Source organism: Cydia fagiglandana, chromosome 8 (genome assembly GCF_963556715.1).
Source record: "Cydia fagiglandana chromosome 8, ilCydFagi1.1, whole genome shotgun sequence".
NCBI classification, from domain to species: domain Eukaryota; kingdom Metazoa; phylum Arthropoda; class Insecta; order Lepidoptera; family Tortricidae; genus Cydia; species Cydia fagiglandana.
In genome coordinates, this window is record NC_085939.1 from 11,840,887 (window position 1) to 11,853,600 (window position 12,714).

Below are 12,714 nucleotides of genomic sequence, written 5' to 3' on the forward strand. Positions count from 1 at the left end.
CATGTCGAATACTGGTGCAGCGTCGAGCACTAGTCCTTTTACCTTATGATGAATTTTCTAGTTAAAATGTATATTGTATATTTTCATATTGTTGATGCTAATTATGTCAGGGTGTGGAATCGTTTGGATTGGGCCGACCGTCTGCTTTGCTATGATTTTTAAGCGATGTTTAAAAATGAAACTTATATAAAGCCTGACCAGTAATGTATGATCACGCGCCATATTTCGGAATATCATAGGAACTAAATTTTTCATACTAAACTGAATTGTCACCATATACATAAGAATAACAGCGCCCTCTTGACAATGATCATATATCTTTGGTCGGGCTTTACTTACCGTCCTAGGCACAAGTACAACGTTATTATATCCCGTTATGCCACTGTGGCTTTAATACCGTGCCAAAAACGAGCGTCTAACTTGTTAATACTAAAAATAGTGTTGTTCAATATGTATAGCTAAATTGGTTGTCCAATACTTACGCTATAGAATTTCCAGTTTAGCAAGAACCCTAAATGGCATAACAATCCCGTGTGGTGAGTACAATAAACTATATTAATAGTCCCGTGTGTTCTTTCCAGTTCTCTGCTGCCTACGCCGGCGGTACAAGATGGCCGCCTGGCCGTCTGACAGCCGCTCCGCATCGCCGCGATATCCTAAGTTCACTGAATCAAGTGCCGCGGTAACACAACCATTAAACTGAACCGTTTACAGCTGGAAAAGACTACATGTGAAAAGCTCCTGTGGAAATATGGTATATATACATATATATCTATAAATATGGTGGGATAACGTACGGCACTGTGATCCTTGCGGCACCATTGTAGTACAAAGTAAGGACTACCGCAGCGATCATCTCGTGACGTGTGCCGAGCTCAATATGTAAGGTTTTCACATTTGTTATCCTGTAATGTAGCAATATCACTAGTTAACTATACGCTGACATATCAGCCTTTCAGTCCCAATCCTATTCACAAGTAAATTAAATAAGAGTGACGTTATCTAATCCTCGTAAATGAGCATTAGTTTTTCAAAGATATGTTCAGCTGTGATGGAACTTGGATCAGTTTAGAACAGTTTATAGATATGGCTTAGGGTGGGTATCCAATTTCTTTGGCCAATGTGTATTGCGTCTCACATTTTGCTTTAATGAGAGAGTGAGAGGCAATAACAGTGGGCAAAGAAATTGGACAGGTGGCATACCACCCTTAAGTGCACTATAGCAGCCAGTAACGAATTGGTATATTAGTGGTTGACGTTACGGTAAGTAACGGTCATAAACCTGTATACACAAAACTTAAAAGTTTTTTGATAATGGTAAAAAATGTATACATGTTTATGGCCGTGACTGCTAACGGCTATGTCGATGTGAAAGTACGTGCAATGTTGCTAGGCCCTAGTGTGAAGGACTTAAGAAGAACTGAAGTGAGTCTTGATATCTTCATAATCGATCGTATCTTGCAAAATGAGCTATTAAATGGAAATCTACTGATTTCTTTCCGATTATAAGTATATATTTAGACAATCTGGCTATTCTTACTACTTACATTTAAAACGCTAGTAAAGATTATAATTTTGCATTAAGGGTACGATATAACTGGTCTGCAAAAAAAATATTTTGGTCAACAGAAAAATCAGTTGATCAGATTTTTCTACTGACCAAAATATATTTTAGGCTGAATATTAAATTAGTAATTACTTCCTTTTTGAACAGCGAGCTGCAAAAAATGGATGGGGTTCATTCATAAAATGGCTACGCACTTTTGCAGATGGGTGTACATGTAATGGCATCGGTAATGACATGTCGTGGTCGTAATATTTAGAGAGGGAAATCACTCTAACACACAGGTAAAACAGTATGGAGGTAAAAATTCTAAATTTAAAATATCATAGACTGTTGTAAGAATGTTGTCGTGTTATGCGTGTGCGGCCTCTCTCCCCGATTCAATACCTATATCTGGAGATGAAAATAAATAGCTCGTCACTGTCAAACTAGCCAGCCGTTATAGATTTACCCCTTTATTCATAAACGTTTACTAAAGTTGACATGCCGATAATAATCGTTTGTCCCTTTCCGACGTATTGGTATGATGGAAAGGGACAAACGACTATTATCGGCTTGTTAACTTTAGTAAACGTTTATGAATAAGGGGGGTAGTGCATAACTATTTTCCATTGTATTTTCACGGAAACGTACGAAAGTGTCTTGCTATTACGAGTCTCGGTACAAAAAGTACTGACAAATACTCGTACGAACGTTTCCGGGAAATTACGATGGAAAACAATTATGCACTACATCTGTATTTTATATAACTTCGCATTTACAATGTTAGTCAGGTGTGCATGTTTATCTGGTATCAGAAGGTATTTTTTACCATTTATTTTATGTCGTGATGTATTGTTGGTTTTACCAAATTTTTTATACGTATGAACTATTGTTTAATTCGTTATGAGTTTGAGGACGAGTCTTTGAACCTCGAATGCCGATAGAATAAACAATAAATAAATAAAATTATAATATTTTTATCTTTTCTAAAATTTTATCCTGATTTCAATTAATTATGATTGCCGCCTTCTGGTAAACAATACCAATGATTATTTAATTTTCACTAGAGGCTACAAATATTTAAATACATATATGATATATTCCATTTATGCATAAACAAATGTGACTAAGTCATTTATTACAATCATAACACTTTTCTTAGTTGTACGCGAGTTCAGGTAATTAATAATAATCGGTCGGTATTTGTCAGAAATGTTTGAGTTGAAAACTTTGCACAAAGTGCCCATTTACCATGCGTACCTACAATGAGGGTTTCCGCGATCGAGTTTTTCACTAGATGGCAGCACCGTGACGAGAGGTCTTTTTGACAGCTGCTGTCAAAATCCACCAATAAAAAAACATGGTTAAACGTGATTGGTGGATTATGTCAGCTAGACCTCTCGCCACGGTGCTGTCATCTAGTGAAAATCTCGATCGCGGAAACCCTCATTCTTAAAAAGGTTAATTTAAAATACATGTCTAGGTAAAGATCAACTAAATAGATATTATTGCTCATATGTATTTTCGATTTTAAACAACAATATTGTACTATAAGCCTTGACGATTTAAAGGTTTTTGAATAACTAATTTTCGGTCTACAACTTTAATCCATTATGTATCACTATTTTCCTCAATTGAAATCTAGCGTTGCGTATTTAGTAACTACGAAAATATGGGTTTTTACTCGGTATAGTCGCGGACGGCCTAGAACGCAAAATGACTAGTGTAATATTTTGCCTATATCGCTCTTAGTCTACATCGCGAACGGTCTAGAAAGCAAAATGACCACTTTTTTATATCACACAGGTAGGTTAGGTTCGTTAGTTATCTTCAAATGGCCGAAGGCCAACAAGCACAGAGTAGGAGCCCCGCGGGAGCAGGGCTCCGTCGACATCGCCAACATGAAGATAAAACGACGGAAAATGATGTAGGCATTTTGCGTTCTGGACCGTTGGCGATGTAGACTAAGAGCGATATAGGCAAAATGTTACACTAGTCATTTTGCGTTCTAGACCGTCCGCGAATAACCCTTTTATTCCACCCTATTGTTAGGTTATAAGTTTAAAGATATAATTATATTCTCAACCAGCGACCCGCCATTGCTTCGCACGGGTTTGTAAATTATACACCTAAACCTTCCTCAAGAATCACCCTATTAGGTGAAAACCGCATGAAAATCCGTTCAGTAGTTTTTGAGGTTATCGCGAACAAACATTCAAACACAAACAGACAGACGCGGCGGGGGACTTTATTTTATAAGGTGTAGTGAAGTAAAACACATAACAAGTTATACATATACTTACATGAGAACTGTGGGTAATAATTTTTTTGTGTATTTATAAAATTAAATGCATAATATAACAGCTCGTGTGTTTAGAACGAAAGAGTTGATGATTCCTACAAATGTTCTTGGGCCTGTAGGCTTTGACCAAAAGTTACACACGGAATTAGATAGTGTTGCCGTAAGGCATAACGATGTACAACTAATAATACACCAAAACTTATGTATAATGTTATAAACAAGTATTATTTAGTGTTTGATCGTTCTATGCTTGTTTCGCATTGTTGATAGGTATACATTGGTATTTATCTAATATATTGATTTCATTTTCGTCGGTCTCGGATAAAATATTTTAAGTATGGATTCCATACGGATTAACATATTCAGGATCAGAAAGTTTTATTTGTGAAACATAGGTATACAATAGGTCTTAGGACTCTTAGGTCTGTACATTTGAATACTATTTTTTGCCTGTTGGCATACAAATTATTTGTGTTGAAGTATCATTTAATCAACAGTAATAAAATAATGGCATAAGCACACAAAGTCCTGAGGAATACTTTTCTAAATGACTTAAATATACTATTTAGTAGGTAATCTAATATATACTTTCTTAATCTTTAACTCATAAAATACTTGTTTCTGATTTATAATAATTATAATCTATTTCAGCTCTTCTTAATTATTCACTTCAAACGCTATTTTACTATATACATACTATCTAGACATAATTTTAGATAAAGACTTTGTTTATAGCACCTAAACAATATGCGCATTTTTAGAAACAGTTTAATATATGAATTGATTATTATACTCTGTATAAGATTTTATTTGGCCATGTTGCGTATTTTCAGTTATACTATTTTTTTTTTGGCTAGAAGACTCTTTGACATCAGGCTTGGAAAGTAAACGATTTTACCACAGAAATACCAAAACAGATTGTCAAAGATGCAGGAATAAATAATTTGAATACAATAAATTCCTTCCAATAAATAATGTTTTGAAATTAATCGATCACATGACCGGTTTTGACATTTTATTTGACTACACATATCATCATCACCTCCAGGGCCAAATATTATCTTGTCAAACTTTATTTATTAATTATATGTTATGAAATAGAGAACGACCCAAAATATGCGAACTGTTTCTTATACTTAAAAAATGTGATCATATTTCATAGATTAAGGTAGGCAGTGTGGCTGTGGCAAGGCATTAGTTTAATGATACCATCGTTAGACATATGCAGGTAGCAAACAAGATGCAATAATTATTTTATATAGAAAAACACCTTTGTTTAAAAAAAAAGTGAATCACTGCACTTTTCAATAAAAATTGTAATACATAGTTGTTTTAAGAAATTTGTATTATTTTGTAAAATAGACAGATTGGCTATGACTGGAAATGGCACGAGTTTGAGTTGTATTTTTTATATGACACGTCAACAAATAACTACGATTTTAATTGTATTAGGATTGTTTGTGATTATATTAATTGTACTCGATGATATGTTACTACAATTATTAAATCTGTGTAAGAGAATCACAACACGCTTTTTAACTTACAATATCCCTTACGATAAGGATATATAGTCTGTCAAACAACTTTGTCAGTTGAAAAAGGCGCGAAATACAAATTTTCTATGGGACGATAACCCTTCGCGCCTAAATTTTTTCATATTTGCTGCTTTTTCTACTGATGGAAATAGCTTAACAGACTATAATTCAAAGGTTTTGGACAGAATATTCTGTTATTTTATATAACTCGCATTGTAGTTTGAAAAACTATATGTAGATAAACGTTAACTTGTCTGCATATTAGGGACCCTAAATAATCTAAAAACATACTTACTTTTTGAGCACTGCAGGATTAGGCGCGACATTACTTCAAAAAAGGTAAACCTGTAAAATCGAGTACTTAGGACGCCTTGCCATTGCTAAATATGTACCTAACAAATTTTTCTTACATACCTATAGGTAATTATAATAAAAAATACATTTTTTGCTCAGACTCGTGCTTGCCCAGTGAAGCATTTATTTATTTAATTATTTTGAATAGGCGAATCCAAATAAATTAGATAGTACCTAGACAAATATGATCTTATGAAGCTTATGAAAAGCTCACTAGCATATTTTGTAGGCCAATAGGAGTAGTATTTTAACAGCTATAGCAAACGTAACCCATACGCCTAGACCGTATAAATACAGAATGTACCTAATACAAAGCAATACAAAACAAATATTTTTTACATTTATTTTAATTTTCTAAATTTGTAATTAGCGTTGGATAAGAATTGTGTAATCAATAATCTTTTTTAAGAATATAATTATTTGGCTTCGTTTATAAAATATTTGTAATGAAAAATAAGACAACAATACGGCAATCTTTCTACTTAAGGGGCCTTTGACTATCCTAGAAATGTCATCTACCTACATTATTTTATAAAACTTTATTGCCAAAGACTTTGAAACAGTGTGTTTTGATTTAGTTGAATAATATAAAATGGAATTACCCTAATTCACATGGACACGTAAAGCAATAAAGGCCCTTTATTACGCAATCACCTATTTGTTGATGGTTGTCTTACGTATTGCATATGTCGGCGGCCGATCGTAAGAACAGGCATATCGTGAAATTCCTAGGCATATCGTGAAACGTGAAAATCTTTAACTCGTTCCCTGAGTCGACGGAGCCCCGCTACGCGGGGCTCCTATTTCTGGGCAGTTTGCCCTTCGGGCATCTGAAGCAACCTAACGAACCTATCTTACCTTATCTGGTTTAATGTGACTATCCTCAAAAAAATACACAGGAACATTACGATCTGTCTGATCTTACGGTTGGCCGCCGACACATATACGGTAGCAGGTTAGCGACGCCACACAGCATGTGTCGCGCCTTTTCGAGATTTGCTAACCTCAGAAAACATTCATTATCCCGGTTGCATGCTATGTAAACCTCTTTTTTATTGATCACTATTCTACCAAAGCGACAGCCAGTTGTTTTCACTTGATCCGGGCACCTAGTAAAATTCTGTAGCCTATTTCGACTCTGTAGTTTCGACGCCACTGTGGAATAGGCTGCACAAACTTTTATTCACACTCCTACCTTTAAACATACATACTTAGCTAGAAAAATCATAAACTTTGTTTGGACTTTTGCCGTGGGCATGAAAAAATACCTGCCAATCTTACTCTCCGACCTCCACCGATGAACAGCTGCCAGGTGCTCGGATCTGGTCGTAAGGATAGTATGGGCAGTATGGCACGCTAACTAGAAAAATGTTGTTGCTTCATAAGTTGTATAAGTACGTCTTTCCGAGGCTAGCTCTTACACCAGGCATACTCTTATTTCAAGAATCATAATTCTATGTAATAACACTTTAATTGAAAGCTAATAATTAGTATAATTACTTTGTTGTGTGGCGTTTGTGTTACAGTGACCGTGGTGCAATTGTTCATTGTTTTAGAGTTTATCAAGTTTGTAATTCAGATAGAATCAACTTTGTAGACAATAGCATCGCGGGATGTCGCTGCTCAAAAAAATTATATTTTATTTATTTATGTACAAACCGTAGGTTATTCAGGCAGAGCCGTAAAGTGATACTGAATCTGCTTGGCACATTTTGGTTTCACTTTCAGCAACTTTTCGCGCAAATGTGATGATAAATAGGTATAGGCAAATTTATCGATTTAGAGAAAATGAATCGACGAACGAATATTTGTTGAATGCACTCTTATTTTATCAATCTGTTTTAAGTACATATTTGTTTTATTGCAATATTACTCAAACTCCCTGGATTGGTTTCATACTTGTGCCAAGTGGGTTTCTAAGGGTTTTTATTATTAAATTAACAAAAAAAAAAGATGAGTTTGACTGTTAGCTAAATGTTGATGTTAATGATGATATGAATGTTAGAGGAATATGTGGAATTTTCACAGTTAATAAAAGTATGTATTTAATTAAATGTTTTATTGACACTACGGTTCTGCTCCTTTATTATAAAACAGTGAATCTGTGCCATGTGTATCTTTAAGTACATATACTTTCCACAAAAGTCATGTCATAAATCTATCTTTCAAACATTAACTTGATTTTCTAAATACACATTTTATTGCTACATAATAATATTCTTACATACCTATAATGATAATAAGCACTAGAGCTGGACCTAATATTACATTAGGTACAAGAAATTGATCAAGAGATATTTTTCACATAGGTAATACCTATTACCATTCTTAACGTCATACGAGGGGTGTTCAAAATATTCTCGGTATGAGAATGAAAACAAACAAGTACGAAAAGTTTGATATTTTTATTTTTCAATATACTCCCCCCCTATGTTCATCCACTTAAAAGATCGATCAATTTTTTTTTTAATCCCTCATAAAAATATTTTTATTCTTTGGTGTAAAAATGCTCCTCCACTGCCGCCTTCAATGCTTCATCGTCAGAAAAAAAATTTCACGCAGATGCTTTTTAAGATTGGGGAACAAAAAGAAGTCGCTGGGGGCTAAGTCCGGACTATACGGTGGGTGAGTAGCAGTTTCAAACCCACATTCAACAATAGCTGCCTTGGCAATATGAGCAGTCTGGACGGGGGCGTTGTCACGCAGAAGCAGAACACCTTTGGTTAACTTTCCTCGCCTCTTTTCTTTGATTGCATCCTTTAATTGACGTAGAATGTTAGTGTAGTACTGTCTTGTGATATTTACACCTTTTTCTTTATAATCGATTAATAATATTCCTTCACAATCCCAAAATATCGTGGCCATGACCTTGCCAGCTGAAGGGACGACCTTGAACTCCTTGGGATGAGCTGAACCCTTAATGTGCCACTGCATGGACTCTTGTTTACTCTCTGGATCATAATGATGAACCCAGGTTTCATATCCAGTAACTATTCTTTGCAGCACCGCATCATAATTTTCACCGCACAGGTCAATAACATCGGAACAACACGCTACACGCATAGGGTGACCAGACGTCAGGAATTTTCCTGACATGTCAGGAATTTTAGGCATATGTCAGGAATGCGGCCGGAAAAGGGAAATGTCAGGAATTTTGGCATTTCCGTTTCCCGAAGGACAAATAAACAAAACAATAAAATGGTATACACAGTAAAAATAATATTTTTAATCAAAATAACAAAAAAAATTGTAAAACAGTTTACTGACATAAGTATTTCCCTTTAGGACTTCACTTCTTTCATTTAAAAAATCACCTTTTAACTTAACATTGGTATATAATTGAGATCAGCTTTTATTCACATTATTAATACAAATAGTTTACTACCAACAACGTAAATCCGTAAAAGAACATACTCGGGCGTTTGCTACTAGACGCCATGTTAAGGACACGACACGCGCACTGTTATAACGTAGAAACTGGACTAACGGTGCGCCGCGCGGCATGCCAATGCACCCCCCCCCCCCCCCCCCGCCACCTCGCCACCCGCCGCGACAGCTCATGTCAGGAATTTCGGCCGAAAATCAGGACTTTTGAAATTTGTATCTGGTCACCCTATACACGCATGTCTTTTTGAAGCTGAGTCAGCATTCGCGGAACCCATCTTGCACTTACTTTTGACATATTAAGATGGTCATGGATAATATCATGTACGATACCAATAGAAAGATTGGTTACTTGAGCTATAGATTTTACCTTCACTCGACCATCTTCCAATATAAGTTTTTCCACTTTATCAATATTTTCTTGTGAAGTAGCTACTACAGGCCGACCAGGTCTAGGGTCATCTTCAATACTCTCCCTTCCACGTTTAAATTCGCTTGACCACTTTTGAATGGTAGATAAAGAAGGAGCAGACTCACGGTAAACACAATCCATTTCCACTTTTATGGTTTTTTTATTTTTACCCTGTTTTGTCGAGAATCTTATGCCGCATTGATGTTCTAATTTAGTTAACATTGTCAATTCGCACGTGATGTTCATGTTTGTTCAGCAATTGCAGAAAAACAAAAGAACATCTCGGTTCGAATTATACTTTTTTTTAATGTCAATGAATAAACCTTAACGGCCAGTAACGAAAGAAATTTAAGAAGAGGTTGTAAGATATCAATACCGAGAATATTTTGAACGCCCCTCGTACATAATACACCGGTCAAATCTTACAATAAAAAAACAATGCGTGATGTAGTTCTGTATTTTTTGTATATTGTTTATAGTCCTTAGAGGAATGTGAGACTATGTTTTGCAAGCAAAAAAAAGTTGTGCTCTCTGCGTAATTTGCGAAAAACTGCAAAAATTTCGGACTTTTTTCAGATTTTACAGTTTCATCATAAAACTATGGGTTTTTGGTCAAAACTTGCTATGTAATGTTGAAAGAATATTAAATTTGGAACAATTTAAGCCCACAAACAGCGCCGTATGTCAAATAGTTCTTGAGATATGGGGCTTTAAAAAAAGGGTATTTTTTTCCTTGGAATGAAATTACAAGTTATTCCTATATTTTAAGACAAATATCGGCACAACCGCTCATGCTATGATATATATGGCAATGAAAGTTATAGCAAATTTAATTACCTTTCATTTAAGTGCTAGAAAAAGTCAGTAAGTCTTACAGTACTGAAGTTATCGTAAAAAAATGAAATTGCTATAATGGGGAAGGCAACTAATATATTGTTTTAGGCATTATCAAAATCCCTTCAAAAGGCAGTACCATTGTCTAGAACGCAATCTACGATTATCTTTTACCGGTTTTCCCCGATAGCAGTAGAGCGACGTCGGAGATCAACCATTTTTAAAATGCACTCACGCCACTCACCTCTTAAGCACTTCATTCAAGAAGAAGAATGAAATCAAGACACAATCTGTAGTTTGGCTTGTTTCTCGGCCCCACTTTTTGGTTGTAGCCGTAGATTTCATGATGCCAATTCTGATTTTACAATTTGTTATGGTTTTGAACTTGTTTTAATACGACCGACCTTGACAATAGTTCACGGTAATCGGCGTGGTGTTGGTGAAACACACTGAAATTACTGGAAGTCATGTCATTAGTATCTAGCTTGCGCTCGCTTATTGGTGCTCTTGAGTGTACTCTGAGTCGTGGTAATGGTAATACAAGATCACGATAAAATCCTAACCATAACAAATTGATACATCAGAATCAGTTACCATTACCCACTCACCCACGGGTCTTAACTGGCAATATCCTGTTACTACTAGTCTTTACTTGGTCTTTACTAGATAGGTGTATAAACTGACAAACCAAATCATTTATAGAAAAAGAACTGAACGAAACACGTAGGAAAGTATAGATAAGTGTGTGTTAACATGATGTGCCAAGCCGGGCGGATCGCATACATTTGTTTCATATCGGTAAGCTTACATACCCGTTTCTTTAGCCCTTGACTCGTATAAGCGATATTAATAATGAACTACAGCATCATGTTGAGTAACTGGCGTGATTGGCGTTGGGCGAGCTTTTATAAGATAATTAAAGAGAATATTAATTAAGTTAAGATTAAGAAATCCGTTTTGCACACCCTAAATCCGATAAATTTCCGAATATTTTTAGTTAAATGCCTATATCTACAATCCGAAAAAAGTTTCACTTGTATCGTGGTTTCATAAAACCACACAATTACTTGTTTTCTATTGATAAATTGACCCATTTACTTTCCAATTATTTTTATTTTTTTACTATAAATACATTTATTTTATACAGTAAATACTACTAGTGAAAGAGGTATTGCTAGTTACAACCCGTCGATTGACAACTCTCTTAGCAGTAGCACCACATTCATTTCAGCCTTAACAACCATTGGAAATGAATTTGTAATTTATTGTGTAAATTCGGTAAACCATTGAAGAAGTTTTGATATACTGGTTACATGACAAGACTGAGTCACATACATGCCCTATAACTAAACGTTTACCTAGAGTGGGTAATGGTAGCTGATTCTGATGAATCATTATGTTACGGTTAGGATATTATCGTGATCTTGTATTACCACAACTCAGAGTTCACTCAAGAGCACCAATAAGCGAGCGCGAGCTAGATACTAGTGACATGACTTTCAGTGTGTTTATCCAACACCACGCCAATTGCCGTGAACTATAATTATTACCGTCAAGGTCGGTCGTATGAAAATAATTTCAAAATCATAACAAATTGTTAAATCGGAATCGGCATCGTGGGATCTATGGCTTACAAGCAAAAAATGGAGCCAAGAAACAAGCCAAACTACAGATTGTGTCTTGATTTCATTACTGAATTGAAGTGCTTAAGAGAGGGGTGCATTTTAAAAATGGTTGATCTCCGACGTCGCTCTACTGCTATCGGGGAAAACCGGTAAAAGATAATCGTATATTGCGTTCTCGACGATGGTACTGCCTTTTGAAGGGATTTTGACAATGCCTTAAACAATACATCAGTTGCCTTCCCCATTATAGCAATTTCATTTTTTTACGATAACTTCAGTACTGTAAGACTTACTGACTTTTTCTAGCACTTAAATGAAAGGTAATTAAATTTGCTATAACTTTATTCATTGCAATATATATCATAGCATGAGCGGTTGTGCTGATATTTGTCTTAAAATATAGGAAAAACTTGTAATTTCATTCCAAGGAAAAAAATACCCTTTTTTTAAAGCCCCATATTTCAAGAACTATTTGACATACGGCGCTGTTTATGGGCTTAAATTGTTCCAAATTTAATATACTTTCAACATTACATAGCAAGTTTTGACCAAAAACCCATACTTTTACAATAAATCTGTAAATTCTGAAAAAAGTCTGAAATTTTTGCAGTTTTTCGCAAATTACACAGAGAGCACAACTTTTTTTTGCTTGCAAAACATAGTCTCACATTCCTCCAAGGACTCCAAACAATATATAAAAAATACAGAACTACATCACGCAT

General features: G+C 35.2%; 1 protein-coding gene across 1 annotated transcript in view; it reads left to right on the forward strand.

Annotated features, from left to right (window-relative positions):
* LOC134666784 (proton-coupled zinc antiporter SLC30A1) overlaps window positions 1-9,250 on the forward strand; it is a 54,550-nt gene extending 45,300 nt beyond the window's left edge. The window contains exon 10 of the mRNA XM_063524069.1: window positions 582-9,250. Coding sequence (XP_063380139.1) covers window positions 582-630 — 49 coding nt within the window. The 3' untranslated portion in view covers window positions 631-9,250. The remainder of the gene's footprint in view (window positions 1-581) is intronic.
* The last annotated feature ends 3,464 nt before the right edge of the window (window positions 9,251-12,714 follow it).